The 17,309-nt window shown below is 47.9% G+C and overlaps 1 protein-coding gene across 9 annotated transcripts in view; it reads right to left on the reverse strand.

The window, feature by feature from the left end:
• LOC116940440 (exocyst complex component 6B-like) overlaps window positions 1-17,309 on the reverse strand; it is a 105,303-nt gene that overhangs the window by 33,483 nt on the left and 54,511 nt on the right. For 8 of the 9 annotated variants that reach the window (XM_076065961.1, XM_076065960.1, XM_076065955.1 and 5 more), the window contains exons 10-15: window positions 12,206-12,289; window positions 10,811-10,857; window positions 7,323-7,443; window positions 6,367-6,441; window positions 5,332-5,429; window positions 4,303-4,402 (exon numbers count right to left, since the gene is read on the reverse strand). In XM_076065961.1, the coding sequence (XP_075922076.1) occupies window positions 4,303-4,402; window positions 5,332-5,429; window positions 6,367-6,441; window positions 7,323-7,443; window positions 10,811-10,857; window positions 12,206-12,289 (525 nt within the window). The remainder of the gene's footprint in view (window positions 1-4,302; window positions 4,403-5,331; window positions 5,430-6,366; window positions 6,442-7,322; window positions 7,444-10,810; window positions 10,858-12,205; window positions 12,290-17,309) is intronic. The other variant, XM_076065954.1, reaches the window with a different exon arrangement.

Raw genomic sequence — 17,309 nt, forward strand, 5'->3', positions numbered from 1 at the left:
TGATTCCCTTGGTCTATCTTACACAACGAGTGCTCAAAGCCATAGAAGCTGGGCTTGATTAAAGCTCAAGACCAGCATTTTCCAATGTTTGTTTTCGTGCTGTAATTGGAATTCTCACACACACAGTCACTTCACTCCGAGTTATTGCAACCCTCTGCTGAGCATACTGCGCGTGCTGATGCTTAGACACATACCAGTGCACCAATCATTGGTCTCAGAATACATGCATACAATTCTGTATCTATTCATTATATTATACTACACACAAACTACCTTAATAACAAAAAGTAAAAACAAATCCTCTTATCGGTTAATATGAGTGCTTCGTCAAATATTTCCCGGATAAATTGATTACACGGTGGTGATATGGCGTCATCGTTCATTACAGCATGTGCGCTACAAAAGCGTCACAGATTATGAAGCGATGATGAGTAGACACATGTGTGGCAGGATGATGTGGAGCGAGCTGTAGTTGAAAAACTTCTAAGCAATCTATACTCGTACTTGAAGCACAGCGAAGTACAAAATCACGACGTGAATAACGTGGCTATAACCACGTGACTTTACCGAAAGACCCAAAGAGTATGAATTCCTGCAGTCACAAAAGCTTTAAGTCAAGATATAATTACAAAGTTATGGGTAACTCGTGTTCTAGCAATCGCCACATCGTCTCATTCTATATCGTACCATATCGTGAAAAAGTGATATTGCCCTGACCCTGCCAGTGATGCTGAATCGGGGTGAAGACTTCTGGCAGGCTGCTGGTAAGCGGGGTCTCCCCAGCTGTTGTCACAGCTGCTCCCGCCTCCCGTTCGAGCTGGAGACCACCGGGACATTTCCAATTGCACGCGGGAGACTTTCTGAGTTCCAGGGTTCGAATGTGGATTGAAGCCATGCAAACGCCCACAACGCTTGCCATGAAACCTGTGGGACCCAATTTGAGGTGTTCTAAAAAAACGTTTTGCGAGCAACATCAGTCTGAATAAAATGCCGGCGTCCCGTTCAGAATCACAGTCAACAGGGGGCTTTGTGCAGTAATGGGTAAAGTTTTATAAACATCTCCTTCTGAGCTGCTACCATGAAGATAAGCACAGCCAGGAATTGACCGATATATTCACATTTCTCTCCAACAATTCCATTAGTTTTGCCTCGTCTCTGGAACTGGTATACACTGTGAATTTTCATTTAGATAAACAACTATTTCTAAAGAGAAGATATATCCTTTACATTGATCAGTAAAAGGCACAGAGAGCCAAACAAAGGCACCACGTTCATTCCCTGGTAGCCCAAGCAGCAATCTTTTGCAAGTCTCGAAACTGAATACATATCGCCATTCTCGAAATGACTGGAAAAGAAAGGTTTTGAGACTTGGTTACCGATAGATTGTAATCCCTTGTACGACGTAAATGTTTAAACAATCTAGGTATTTCTGCCATCAGAGTATTTTGATCTATTAAAAGTCATTGCTCCCATACTCAAAGATCTGTCGGTGCTCATTACCATTAGTGGCCGTTTGCAGCCACAACCACTGTTTTTTTCCCACAATGTACCAGAGATGACATCCTCATATCCCAAACCATTAAACATTTCAAATAATTAAGTTACTTTCCATCGCGTAAAACTGCAGCTCTGCACAAAACACGACCAGCGTTGCCACTCGTGTGTGTGCCAGTGTGCGAGGGCACGTACGGCTGTGAGTGTGCGACGCACAGATGAAGGCGAGCCGCAGACTGTGCGGGGAGCGGAACAGGCCCCAGTGTAGACAGCGGCCACCCCAGGAGTGGACATTGATTGTGCTGCACCAAAGACACAGACAAAGATCCCCCGTGTAGCCTTCACAGACTGTTGAGGCAAGTGCTGTTAAGGAGCACCTACGAAGCCCGGCACGGCACACGAGGGGGTGGGTGGCCAACATCACACCCGGCCGCCTTTGTCTCCCCCAGTGGCGATGTTTACCCACTGCACAAAGTACCCATTTGAGGCTGCGTCGACCTAGGGGAGGCCAAGGACCGATTCAGACATTCGTCACTGGTAGTGGCCATGAGCGGGGATTGAACTTGGGTCGCCAGGTTTGTGGCGCGACACGCTAACCACTGTAATACCGCTCCCCAGACCTGTGTATGTGAACATTTGCACGTGTGTGTGTGTGTGTGCGAGCGGTAGTGTTTCTAATAAATTGAGAAAACAATTGTGCATGTTTATTAAAACTAGTTTCCTTTTTTAAACAAACGTCTTCCACTCCTTTACAGCAGTGTACGCATCCCCCTGTCCCATGCCTCATTAAAGAGGAACGTTGATGTTGTCTCAACGAGCAGACTTTAATTAAATTGTATGGTTTAAATTAATACAGCTGAACTCCGATTCAAAAATGTTGCGTGGTCAAATACAAGAAAACTATACAGTGGAGGCACCGTGTCACAGACGCCAGCACACTGGACTTTAAACTAACACGTACGTACATGTGACAAAGCGCACGCAATACACGCGCGTGCGCGCGCACGCGCGTGCGTTCACGCGTCCCATCTCTGGGAGCGAGCGAGCGAGCGGGCAGGGCCTTGCGCGCGCCGTGATCAGACGCGCCCGTGACGTTCGGAGTGGCCCTCTCTTCAAAGGGAGCGCTCTCCACATGCCCTGGACGCCTGCGTCACCGCGCGGGACGAGCAAAGGTCACGGGGGACGAGCAGCGGTTGAGGTGGCGGGGGGTGAGCGGTAATGTGGGGGGCAGGATGCGACAGCTCAGGCGTCACGCAGAGGTCACGTTCCGAGAGTTGGGAGGGGCGCGAGATGACAACAGGGAAGGAAAGCGCCCGGGTTACCCCTGTCGGGTGTTATGGGACAACATCGAGGGGGCTTGAACACTGCTCTCTTGCTGAGCCACACCGCCTTCCCTTCGTCGCCTTGGCTGCTAAATGCACACCGCACGACAGTTGTGTTTTGCGAGCAGTTGCGAGCGGTTCTGTTTTGCCGAATCATCCCAAAGAAAATTATCTTCATCGCATGTGTCAGTAAGAAGCTAAGGTATGGTAGCAAAGAACTTTAGATATTTGGTAGTCAAATTTGCATCAAAAGTCAAAGTGTTTTCTGTTTCAAAGGAGCGATCTCCATTGGTGGCCTCGAGCCAGTGATGGAAATTCCACATTTCCATGGCAATGCCCAAATTCACGAAATTACGTATGATTATTGTGGATAAATGAGAGTAGGTTATTGTTAGAAGTGGAAAATAAGCCTTTGAGTCAAGGGGAATGTGGAATGTGTTGGCTTAGCGTTGCCAGACGAGGGTAAGCAACTTGGTGGAACTTTGGAATAGGGCGTGGAAGCAAAACACAGTAGTTCAGTTCATTTGCTTATTTTTTTTATTTTCGTATAGCCCTGTGAGCCATTCGGCTCTTGAATCGGGTGCAACCACAACAAACAAAAAACACGAACAGGAAAACATCTTAAAGTAGACAAAATCGACAACAAGAGGTTGCAATGGGTGGGGCGTGACCGTGTGATGGCAGAGCTAAGGTTACACAGACGGCATTGGAAAGGCACTCAGAGGTGAGTAGCCAAGTTGAAGACCTAGACTGACGAGATGTGAACCTGCATGCCCCAAGAGCACACCTGAGACGTTGAATGTGAACCACGAAGCTGTCGTGTCACCTAGATGAAGGATGTGACGGTGGGGTGTGGTGGCAATGTTTTCGCCACTTTACATTTGCTTCATAACTTAGAAACACGAATATAACTTACATGCTTGGGTACCCTCTCATCGTTATAGTGTCAGCTTCCTGATTTTCTCAATAGGCGGTAAAAGCAGGTGGACACGTCACACATCATCAAGGAACAAAAGCAATGAATGAATGAAGGGAAGTGTGAATGAGATATTCATATATATGGAATAATCATATGAGACAGTAAGTCTCACTAGCGTGACATCTCCATGGTTGATTACCCATAACACCCGGGTTTGACCCATGACCTCCTGCCAACGATCCATGGGAACAAACTTTTTTATGGTTTGTGCAAAAACCATCCGCATTTTCTGAAGTAATGCATTGTGGTCCTCCTATCTTTGGTAACCATCAAAATAAATGTGAGCTGGAGGCAGCAGTAATGTCGAGATCGATAACTGTAGACTGGTTTAATTCCACAATAGTCACCAATGCTCAATGCTGAGAAGTCTGCAGCAACAAACGCTGACATCACCATCACTGGGTGGCAAATGGCGACTGTTGTTGTATATCCGTGTGTTTACAAGTGTGTGTGTGTCTGTGCGCTCGTATTTGCGTGTGTATGTGTGTGTGCCCACAGGCTGCTCACTGTGGGGATGCTGGAGAGCGGGAAGGCGATGACCAGACGTGCGCACTCTTCTTCCGAGGCCAGGTTCACCGGGCTGTACGAATCACCATCCAGAATGGTCCTTACAGGAGGCAGAGGCACAGTGAGCGTATGAGCGACGTGGGAGAACTTCACCGAGCCACCAGTCTCAGCTGCTGGCCTGTTAGCGTGTCAGCCCGAGTGCTGAAACATATTCTTGGACATATTTTGTTTCGAACACACTTGCTGAGCGCAGGCCCAAAGGCTAAAAAACCTCAATGGGCCGTCAACAGACAGCACCATCGCAGTTGTAATCGATACGAGGTGACAGGTCGCTTGAATTGAGCAAGGTTGTTAGAAGAGCTTGAGCAAAGAGAGGGCGATGGGGGGAATTCCCAAGTTGAGCAACGCGAGGGAAGAAGCAGAGCGAGAAGCGCTGTGATCTGCGGTGTCGTTATTGAGTGCAGCGTGGTAGAGACGACGCAACAGGCAGAAGCGGAAATCCCTTCAGCCTCACACGGAGCCGTGATGTCGATTTCAAACTGGGGTGCTGCGGTGGCGAGATGTTAACTACTTCGCCTGGTGTACAGGAGGTCGTGGTTGATCCCGACCCTGATGCCTGCTGTATTTTGAGAGTTTGCGGGTCCTCCGGTTTTTTCCTCCACATTTAGAATCAACAAGCATTTAGAGTATTCGTCTGCTGTTAATTTCCACACGATAAGCAACTTCGTTGAGCTATCATTTGTGGCCAGGTCGCTTCTGAAAATAGAGCTACATATTCAAAGAAACCTATCTACGTAACTTTACCGAAAGATCCAAAGAATATTAATTCCTGCAGTCACGAAAGCTTTAAGTCAATAATCGAGAGCTATATAGCTCAGTGGGCCTCATCTGGTAATGTTTTTTGTTATAGTTTCAATAGTTTTAACTTGGGATATAGTTCTTAACTTTGCCATTCACCCCACCAGATGCGAGCAGAAGAAGAAGAAGGCGAAGTGGCGGTGCTATGGCATCACGCGAGGCCACACTCACTGGAAGGCGGTCGCCCACTTGGCGTGCAGAGCCTCGCCGTACTGAGCGCGGAAGTCGTGCAGCAGCGACAGCAGCTGCTGCACGGGGACACCGAGGCCCTGCAACACAACCACTGCCATGTAATCCTGGCACTGTGGTGTCTTATTGTTGTCGTTGTTGTGCTGCCTGGCCCAAGCTTGCACTGGGAATTTATGTGTGAGTGCAGTTTGTACGTCCATGCTTCATTTACATTTATTTGTATATATTTGTTTTGTGACTTGCTTAACATGTCTCTATCTTGCTCTGGTATCCTTTATTGTATTATTTTGGTGATGTAACTTGCTGAACCCCGTCCCCCACTGGACATCTGTGAAAAATAGCTTCATAGCTCATCAGATTCCTCCAGGATAAACAGATTCTGATTCACTGCCTATTCGGCAACACACTGCAAACACAGCAAGCGTGGAGCAACCACAACTTTAGATCGGTAACTACAGCGCACAAAGGCCATCTAAGAACTCAATGCCATCATCGGCAATTTGAAATCAGCAAAACACAACACTCGGTTACCAACTGAAATGCACTCCCGCCCATGTGAAGGGGCGGCTTACATTTGCAACATTTTTAACACGACACCGCTCTACAGGATGCTGTTCGTGACTATGGTTTGGGCTTTTATGAGATTCTGATGAAGTTATATTACCGAGACAGAAATGCTCTCATCTTGGTTTCACGATGGTACGATTAAAATAATGCATTGTGTTCAAAACAGCCACACGTTGAAATACACCAACGAGCGAATGTCGAAAAATGTTTGTCCGTTGAATAAACAGTTATCGAGAAAAAATAGGAGGTATTACATTTGGGGTAGCCCTCGTACGTAAACATTGGGAACGGAAGTAAAATAGGGTTTGGGGGAAAAATTAAAAGTTGTGATTTTTCGTGAGCGTTGAAGAGGGGAGATGAAGGCAAGTTAGCGACTCGTGTCGGTGGGCAAGCGGTAGGCGCCAGATCTCCCCCAAAGGCCAGGGCTAGTGCTGCGGGGCGATGGCTCACCTGCATGGTGTCGGCATACGAGATGAGGAGCTCCTTTAGGCCTCGCAGAAGCTCGGGCTCACTGCAGCAAGTCTGCTGAGAGAGCACAAGTATGTCAACGGAAATATGCACACTTCCACGTGGCGTACCCATACGGACAAGAGGCTGTGCACACGCACACACGCCATATTATTTGGTGCATATCGAGCATGATGACAAAATACATGCAAAGGGCGTTGCATTTTCTCTTTCTGAGCGAAGTGCTGGTTTGTTGTGGGAGGCAGATTTCATGATGACTTGTGAGCTCACGAGTGTTTCCTGTTACACTGCTAAGGTGGCCACAGAAGTGAAACGCGCTGAAACAAGCTCTTCGGGACATTTTACACCCTCCCATTCTCACACACTAAGGCAGTCTCGACTGATTTCACAGAGGCTGGGTGGGATTCTGTGGCAGATGACTCCATTTTGGTCAGCCATCCAGACCTCAAGATTAAAAATCTGTTGAACGCGTTTCAGATTTTTTTGCATGCACGCAGACTCATTTCTCTTTAGGGTGTAACGGAGACGTTCATCATTTTAAATGGCACTCATCAGGTCATTATTGCACGGGACTTGGGAATTCATCACATCCCTATCAAACTTGTTATGTATGCATGATGCACTTTTATATATAAATTGAAACTTAAATCTTTGGAACTGCTCTTTGTGTATAGTTCGTTATCCTTCCCCCCGCACCTCCGCTTAGCACGGTTGGCTACGTACGGTGCGAAAGAAGTTCACCACACATACACACGTGTTGAACTTCTTTCGCATCGTACCGTACGTAGCCAACCGTGCTAATGGGTCCCAATGACGCACGACGTTTAACCTGCGTACATTTGCGTGAGCATCCTTTTGAAACGAGCCACAGCGTTGTGTAGTGGGGATCGCGAGACACGTGGGGTAGTGAGCGGCGGCGGGGCGCCGTGCGCACGTACAGCGAGCGTGCGGACCGCTGCGAGCACGCGGGTCAGGGCCGAGTCCCAGAGCTCGAGAAGGTGCAGCCGCTCCACAAGTCCTCGCGTGCAGCACAGCACTCGCTCCTCCACCACAAAGAACCTGCTCGGTCCCCGCGTCCACACGCCCAACACAGCAAACACATTGCCGCCATTGTGACCCGGAGGACGCTTGATGCAGTTTCAAAGCGACATGTCGTTTCTACCGGACAAATTTCATCGCGAACATTGTTCTCCGAGTTACCGTTCAGCTGAAACTCGTCCAGGATAAATAGATGTTCCGATTCTGATGATTCAGCTAAACCATTGTACATTGCAGTTGCCAATAGTGGCTTGCGTACTACAATCTAGTTCTTGACCAACCTGCTTACGAAGTCATTGAGGTATACTGGCTCAGCTATGACTCGAGGACAGACTAGAGACAATTAAGAGATTCTGTTCATGAAAACAAGGAAGATTAGCGTCTCTCCAAGTGTTTAAAATGCATGCAACTCTTAAACATGCAATGCAAAATACATAATCGGTATGTCTTATATGTGTCCTGGGGTATCCTACACAAATTTAAAGCTAACTGGGGTACTACACGCCTGAGTATTACATTGAAGTGTGTTTTCGTTTCCCATTCTGGTGAGCAACGTAAAAATGCACCATCAAAAACCTTTCTGCGTTTAATTCGGCCAAGCTCAGGTGTGGGTGGTTATTCATGGTCGGAGGCAATAAATGAACACGTGAGGAGAGTGTCAGTGAGATCCTTGAAGGGGACAGCAGGCCTGTCGTGTTGCTTTGGGGTTGTTCCCTAAGTAGGCGGCCATGTTTGTTGTGTCTCTTTAGGGGCAACCAAAATGGAGGATTCTTGCAATACACGTTCATGCAATGGGAATATAACTGATGGTTGAAGAAAAAACTAAAATAAAAATAGGGAGAACAAAAAATCACGGACAAATATACCCGCCAACTTTTAATGACAGAACTGGGGCAACGCCTTCTTACGAGCTGGAGAGCGTGAGAATGAATAGCAGGCGCCAGCGCTACAACACAATAGCAGCAGTGGTACACTCAGCGGGCCAGGTGCAAAGCATTTCTCTCTCTTTTGAGCGGGCTGTCTCCCACATGGGTGTTAACCCACATTCTCATCGGGTAATGTTGGCAGCTATATGCATCATGATTTTCACGTTCAGGAAAAAATTATTCCCACGCATTGCTTCTGCGATGAATAATTCTCGCACGACCTTTGATGCCAGACCGCCCGTGAGCTGTGAACACATGGGTATGAAACGCCTGCACTCCGAGGCAACGTTTGGTGGATAGAAAGATCTCTCAGAGCTGACGTTCTCCCTTCATTTTCACCGTCTTCTCACCTCTCCATGGAGAGAACTGTGTGGTAACCACAACCTACCAGTGCAAAGTCTAATATTCTATATCTCCATGCGTAGCATGACATGCAACATCCTTAACCTGGCCCCACCACGGCCTTGTAAGTGGTAAATCAGACAATGAGCCCAATGTTGTTTAAACCATCTACGTTAATAAGCTGAATCCGTTTTCAGAAAGACAATGGCATGTGGGCTTCTGTGACATAACCACGTTTTTATTAGTTTAATCTTTTTAAATAAACGAGACCACAACTTGTATATGAGTTACATATATACCCTGAGTAACACAGTCGTGTTTAAAGAGCCAGGATAAGGCACTTTTAGAATTCATTGTTAATGTCCAAGGCTCACAGAGCCAGACTAAAGTACTATTCAGGATTTTAGGATTCATCTTTCATGTCTGTGGCTCTGAGAGCCAGATCAAGGCACCAATAGGATAATTATGGTGAATTGGTAATTCCTGAGGCTCACAGAGACAATTCGAGAGTCGCAATACTTTGGGAAACCGGCTAGCAGTGTTTATGGAAATACACTGTTTTGAACAGCGGTTTTATGATTGCGAATCTTTTATTTATTTTATCTGTACTTTAAAATAGGAAAAAAGCCTCACCGAGTCTCAAAATGAGGATTTTGCTTATGTACTTTAGCGCACACGGGTTCACAGCGCAGTGCTCACAAGCCACATACAGAACAGCTTGAACGTGTGCCGTGCCGTCTGTTTAACCACCTTGGCAAGCTCGTTGGAAAGAGCTGGCACGGCCTAGATGGGCGACACACAGCGGGCCCATGTGCACGCAGAAATCCACGGGGATAGCTTATCTGCCGTTTTTACGTGAACAGTATTTATTGGGCTCTTTATAGAACGGCCTAGAGTCCAACCTGGGCCTGCATGCCTCAGTGGCTTTGCGAGCAGGCCTGTGTTTTTACGATGTCAACTGATTCACTTATAAATGGTGACTGTTGTTTTAACAGACCGATGTGTGGTCATAATAAAGCCTGTGTTGCCAATTGCAGACCAGTGTTGTTGTCGGCATGACAATGTTATGATAAGCACGTGCCTGAAATCATAAGCAATTTATTGGCCACGGAGACCAAGATCGAGCTGCTGCACAATAGACAATGCCAACATTGCCTTCATAGTGTCTCACCTCCTGCTCCGAGGCCTTCCCCTTGCTCGCAGGACTCTTGCAGACCATTCTCACGCCTGTCACCGTAACCGGCCCTTCTCCATCCTGCGTACGTGTCCCCAGCCTACCTCATCACGTCTGCAACACTTACCTACCACGTCCTCTTCTGGATGTTACGCATCGCTTATCCTATCTTTTCATGAAGTTCCCAGAATCTGTTTCAGACACCTAAGAATAATATGGATGTATAAGGCTCCCTTAAACAATGTATCTCAGAGCGGCATGCAGGTAAAACAGGAAGGAATGAGTGATAAGTAACTGTGGAGAGAGACTAAAGAGACCAGGTCGAGAACCGGAGAGATAGGAGGCCGCTGCGTCAGACAGGTGGTGGGGGTTTTCAGCCGGGACTGAAAAGTCTCCATCTCCTGTGAGTTCCCGACCGTCATGGGAACTCCGGAGCCCGGGCGGCGTGCAGACAGCAGCCCCGTGGCCACCCCAGGGGGCACGGCCCGCGGATCTCAGAGGTCACGGTGGAGTGCGTGACTGAAGCAGCTGCTGCACGTATGGTGGTGCGAGCCCATTGAAAGCCTTGAACACCGGTCGGATAATCTTAAAACTCAACGTGGGTCGGAACTGTAAGCCAGTGCAGGGACGTGATGAGCGCAGCTGTGAGAGAGAGAAATGGTCCCGAAGGGGAGTGAGAGCGAGTGCCCTGGCAGCCGGCGGTGGACGGACTGCAGGCTACTAAGGAGGTACTCGGGGTTCCGAGGAACTGCAACTCCGCCCAAATGCCAACAAACGTTTTGTTTGAGCTGCTTAGCGTCCAGCCCTCTGATCCATACCCACAAACCTCCAGAGACATGGGGATGATTTATCCTCTGAGGTGGTTTTCCCCACTCCCACAATGCACTGCTCTTGTGCCGATTTGTCCTGCGTGTTGAACGTGGATGTATGTGCGCTGAACACCCACCCGACAATCTGGTTGAAGTATTTCCTGTAGCTGTCCAAAGTTTGTGTCTGCACAACAACAACAAAACATACACACTTTACAAATGTTAATTAGCACCATTGTTTGAAGTTCACTCTATTGATTTACAGTCTTGGGAAAACAATACTTCACGAAATTGCACTGATTTTTATTAGCAAAAAAACAGCAATAATCTTTATCTTACCGTTTAATGCATCAAACATCTACAATTTTAATTATGTGGATACACATGGCTTTCTACGCACTACATTTCATTCAGGAGCAGCAAAAACACGCTTAAAACCTGCCTTGGAATGTGGAGTTTTAATGTATACAGAAGGATTTTCAAGGACTTTCGACAGTTATAATTAGGAGCAGAAATATCGTAGATTGTGTAACCATCCTGATCTTTTGTAGCAATTCTAACAGAACGTGTAGCTTCAAACTCAGTAGCAGGCAACAGGGTAGCGGTGTGTCTTTATAAGAAGTGTGTGTTTTGTGAAAACGTGTGTGAGTTGCATGGGTTGGGCCATGTGTGCCTATGCTCAATGCGAAGTCAACTTGGCACTCTGCCATGAAAATGAAATAAATGGGGAATGTACTTTACACCAGAAACAGAACTAGTGCTAAATTGTGCCACACAAATGTTTTATATCAAATTCACTAAATATAATCCATAACAGCAGCACGTTTTACAGAAGGTTTTACATTTTATTGGCATTGCTTATTCATCGCATGCTTTCAAACCGCCATAAAGTGCTAAACTGTTTCAAGCATAACAAATATGTTGCTTGCAAACTTCAATGAAAAACATAGGTCTGCAGAGGACTGCAAATAATGATTTGTCAGTAAAGCCTGAGATTAATCTTGCACCCTGTTCACCGAAGGGAATGCATGCCCTTCCAGCAAATATTTAAAGGTGAGAATGATTGAGCCTGCATGGTATTATAGAAAAACGGCACAACTACTAAGCAAGCATAACAACGGGTGTTTACATATAAACACGAAAATCCAATCATGACCCTTAAAAGAGTGAAAGTGTGGCCTTAATACATGTCATGGTCGTGCAGTGTGGTGGAAATTGTTGGTTAGGGTGGGGAGTGCTGGGGCACTGCACTACGCGAAACTGACGACCCGAGTTCGATTCCCAGCCACGGCTAACATCAAGTGACAACTCATATCTGAATTGGTCCTGGGTGTGTCTGAGGTCAACTTAACCTGAAATGAGTAGCTGGTGCAACGTGTAAAGCATCAGCACGGGGAAGACAAAGCCGGCCGGGCAGGGTGCTGGCAAGGCCACCTTCTCCTGCACCGCGCCGGTCTTAAAAGGCGCTCGCTAACGGCACTTGCGACGCTGGCCTGGCTCGTTGTGTGAACGCATCGGCGTAGACGTCTCACCGAGCTGCAGGGAGGCTGGCTCACGAGCTGCACTTGCTCTCGGCGCTGCTGCCGGTAATACGTCTGGAAGGCAGCGTCGTCTCCCTGCAAAAGACACGCGCGCCGCACACAGACACCCGCACGAACACCCACAGATGCGCACAGCGACACACAGGTGCGTGCACGTACAGACACGCGAGCAAACACAAACACAAGCATCACATTTAATAGACTGAGTGCAAAAATTGCTATCAAGCATCATCTTAGTCAGAAAATATAAAGGCAGACAATGTATCTCTAAATCTTTCGACAGATATATAAAGGAGACTTCTCTGCTTATTCATAGGATCTGAGTGATATGCGACACGACAATATATATTGCACGACAGAAGTTCCACCTGTCCAATTTTTCCATTTTGCTAAACATTGTCATATCGTGATTATCGTTGATTAAATATTACCTTCCTGACCAAATATTTGTGAAATAACAATATTTAAAGTTCACTATACATTTATAATTGGGTTTCTAAAATATATTTTAAAAATACAGTAGTGTTTTTGCGGAGAAAGTGACAGCATTACAATTAAATTATGTCATGATTATTTGACAGAATGCGACTATAAACGTAATATTGTAAAGTTCCAAGACTCATTGGAGGCGTATAATGAGCGAACTGCAACCGGTTGACTTTTAAGCGATCTTAGTTCATACTTCAAGTACCTGAAAGCAAAAAGAAAGTCAACGATAAAAATGTGAAACACAATTGCGAAAGTAAGGGAAAGTGATATCTCGATAAACACATTTGCTGTGATATTTAATCGTGTATAGTATCGTGAGAAATTACATCGCAGCAATCCTGCTTATAAGAGCGGAATGACACCACGACACCGGCTTCGTGGGGCAGCATCGGGCCACTGCTGATGACCTTGGCCCCACACATTGCTGACGCTGCAATCACCACGCGAGGTCTCAATTATCGCCCGAGTTAATCAATGGGTAGGTTCAGATGCTGATTGTGACTGGCGTGGATGGCAAAGGATTGAACCAAAGGCGCTGGGACTGTGGTGCAGACCGCTGGACCAATCGCCACGCTGCCATTCCCCAACCACCACAAGACAAAGACAAAGATTCCCCAGTATAGCCTTCAGCAGACTGTTGGGGCAAGTGCTGTTAGCGAGCACCTGTGAAGGCCGGCACGGCACACGAGGGGGTGGGTGGCCAGCACCACGCCCGGCCGCCTTTGTCTCTCGAGTGGCGATGAGTACACACCGCACCAGATACTAATTTTATGCTGAGTAGACCTAGGGGAGGCCCAGGACCGGTTATGATTAATCGTCACTGGTGTTGGCCGTGAGCGAGAATCGAACTCGGGTGGCAGAGTTCGTAGCGCAGCGTGGCGCTAACCGCTATGCCACCGCTCCATTCCCCAAGCACCCCCACACGCATCGTGGCGACGCGGGCGTAGCACACGGACACGCGTTGCACCCTGACACGTGGAACACCCTGACACGCGTTGCACCCTGACACGCGTTGCACCCTGACACGCGTTGCACCCTGACACGCGTTGCACCCTGACACGTGGAACACCCTGACACGCGTTGCACCCTGACACGCATTGCACCCTGACACGCGTTGCACCTCGACACGCGTTGCACCCTGACACGCGTTGCACCCTGACACGCGTTGCACCCTGACACGTGTTGCACCCTGACACGCGTTGCACCCTGACACGTGGAACACCCCGACACGCGGAACACCCTGACACGCGTTGCACCCCGACACGCGGAACACCCCGACACGCGTTGCACCCTGACACGCGTTGCACCCCGACACGCGTTGCACCCTGACACGCGTTGCACCCTGACACGCGTTGCACCCCGACACGCGTTGCACCCCGACACGCGTTGCACCCTGACACGCGTTGGACCCTGACACGTGTTGCACCCCGACACGTGTTGCACCCTGACACGCGTTGCACCCCGACACGCGTTGCACCCTGACACGCGTTGCACCCCGACACGCGTTGCACCCTGACACGCGTTGCACCCCGACACGCGTTGCACCCCGACACGCGTTGCACCCTGACACGCGTTGGACCCTGACACGTGGAACACCCCGACACGCGTTGCACCCCGACACGCGTTGCACCCCGACACGCGTTGGACCCCGACACGCGTTGGACCCCGACACGCGTTGGACCCCGACACGCGTTGGACCCCGACACGCGTTGGACCCCGACACGCGTTGCACCCCGACACGCGTTGCACCCCGACACGCGTTGCACCCCGACACGCGTTGCACCCCGACACGCGTTGCACCCCGACACGCGTTGCACCCCGACACGCGTTGCACCCTGACACGCGTTGCACCCCGACACGCGTTGGACCCCGACACGCGTTGCACCCTGACACGCGTTGCACCCCGACACGCGTTGGACCCCGACACGCGTTGCACCCTGACACGCGTTGCACCCCGACACGCGTACGTGCCGCAGCCTGCGTGTGCTTTACCACTGCTCGTGTTGATCTTGGAATTTTAAATTCCACCCCCTGCTCATGAATGATTGATGTTGCGGTATAATTATTAGGCAGAGTTGTGATTTTTGAGGTATGTTTGGCTTGCCGCGCTGTGAGTCAAAGGCAAATCCCAAATTGCATCGAACCTCTGGCAGCGTGGCTCCTGGTGAAAGTGTTGCTCTAACCTCCTCTCCATTGCCAGGTTAGGGCTCAGAATATATATAGAGCATTGTATTTAATTTCCTCTCACTCCTGACGTAAATTCTACAGGATCGAATACTGTAGACACCTTTCCGAATACGTTTTTTTTTTACCAAGATCGGATTGTTTGCCTTTTCCTTTCACTCGAATACCTGGACACGTACTAAAGTCTTCTGTTGGTGATTTGGTTGATAACAATTATAATAGCACGTGACCAATGTTTAATACTGTTGTTATACTTTTCCCTTGTTATATAGTTAGCTCATTAATATACACTTTCAAAACTTGCCTCTGTTGTGTCAAAATCGCAGACATCCCAGTTGCATACAAATGTACCGAGGCAAAATGCTTCACGCACGATGGTACGATGTACGTTGTGTTCAAACGTTGCAGGAAAAATTGCCTAAAAAGGTTGTTCGAGGTTCTGAAAGCCACTTGCGTCGGTTCGATGTAGAGCGAACGGTGAGACGTTGTTTGGCGGCTACGTAATCTCACGTCCCCATCAGTGAGCCATCACTTCCAAGACATTGTCTCCTGAATGCTCGCAGCCGCCCTTGAATACAAGAGGGCATCAAGTGCGTAGGGCGGACGCGATATCACATGTCGCACCGTAACCATGTACAGTACCACAATAGCGCGTTCCCATCACTTGACAAGTTGTATTTCACAACTGTATTGTATTTGTGCTCTGCTGTACTTCCAGTATGGTTTGAAAAAAAGACGTCTTCAAAGTTCTTCAATTTCGTAAATATTTTGTCGGGAAATAAAATATTTAAGAGAAACGAAAATCACGGTATAGCGACATGATTACTATGCACCTAATATCGTATGATGCGTCATGGAATCATCATATCACGCAACCCTCCAGGTGTTTTGATGGTCACGGCTCATTCACCACTGAGTGCACAGAACGCCGAGTGTCCAAGATGTTGTTTGTTTACCTGTGGTTTGCCCTCGTCCATATGTACACAACATGAATGAACACCTTACAGTTTTGCAAAAGCTTATTTGAAGAGCCACCATAGGTAGTTCTGTGCTGCCATTGCCTGTACGGGCCAAGTCTCTTTCGCTAATGTCATCACACTAATAACGTGATGGGGTTCTTTGGTAAAGAGTGGAACATTTACAGAATTTTTTTTTCCATTGGTTTTCAATTACTGCACAAAAATACATTTTATAAATCAGTTCTTCAACTTATGTACACATGATTCAGGTTGCAGGGAGACGAATGTGTAATGTGTGTATATAGAGTGATATATACAAAAGACAATATCCATGTTTACGTTGCTGAAGAGCGCTTTTGTGCCAATATTCCCCCAAGGGAGACCTGCCGTGGGTGAGTTTGCGCTGTGCCCCGTGGGAGTCGTTCCCCGATGTGCCACGAGACTGTTACTTTGCAGTGTTCCTTGTACTTCCCTAGAATGTCAGGATATAAATGGCAAATGTCGTTATATTAATAATAAATGTATGTAAACACAAAACGTATGTAGCTGTCATACATAATCGGCAGAAAAGCACGACCTCCGGTCTCTTTGGATCACACTTAAAGTCCCTGGTTTCTGATTGTATTTGCTTTGTTAAATCACATATTTTTTTTCCATCCTTTATTTTCGTTCGTAGAAAGAATGTAGTCATGTTTTTTTTGTTTTATGTTTTCAACGGGTTTCCTATTCCTGTAACGTGTACAACCGATGAAACCACGATTGTCGCTCCCATCTGTACTGTGTAACATCTGTACGCTAATGAAAGAGTCTAGCAGCTCACCGGCCCCCTCGTTCAGAATCAAATAAAATCTATATTTATAACAACACCGATGATTGACTCGCAGAATGTTGATGCTGTATGGGGAGGGAAATGCTGAAGTATGTCACTGAAAATAACTTAACATTCTCACGTAAATTACACAAAACTCAGCGCCCTCGGTGCGATCTGTCACTATTTACAAGCGTACAGGACTGGCCTTGTGCATTGATCTCCAACTACTCGCTAACCGGTGTGCATCGGAGCAGGCCTTGTGGTTTATGAACGAGGCCAGCTCAGCGCCGCTGTGGCCCAGGCACCGGTGCCACTTTGCCCCGTGTGAGCCGGAGGGCCCCCACATGCCCCTGCGGGTCGCGTGGCTCAAAGTTGAGGCCCTTTCAATGGAAACGGCTCTCGTTCAAAAAAAGTTCTCGGCAGTTTAAAACGGTCTCGCCGACGTTGTCACAAATAGGCAAACGTAACAAATGGCACACATTCTCCGCATTGTTGAGATGCTCCAAGAGGCAAGCGGCACCACGCACCCCGTGCCCGGCGTCGTCACGCAGTGCGTTCACGTGACCCCCGCAATGCGACGAAGCTCAACTACTTTAATCACGAACTTCTTCTTTCGTCTGGCTCATGTGCATGCGCAGTAACAACTACAATT

The sequence above is a fragment of the Petromyzon marinus genome, chromosome 9 (genome assembly GCF_048934315.1).
Source record: "Petromyzon marinus isolate PM22_M1 ecotype Great Lakes invasive population chromosome 9, UKy_Petmar_22M1.pri1.0, whole genome shotgun sequence".
In the NCBI taxonomy this organism is placed as follows: Eukaryota; Metazoa; Chordata; class Hyperoartia; order Petromyzontiformes; family Petromyzontidae; genus Petromyzon; species Petromyzon marinus.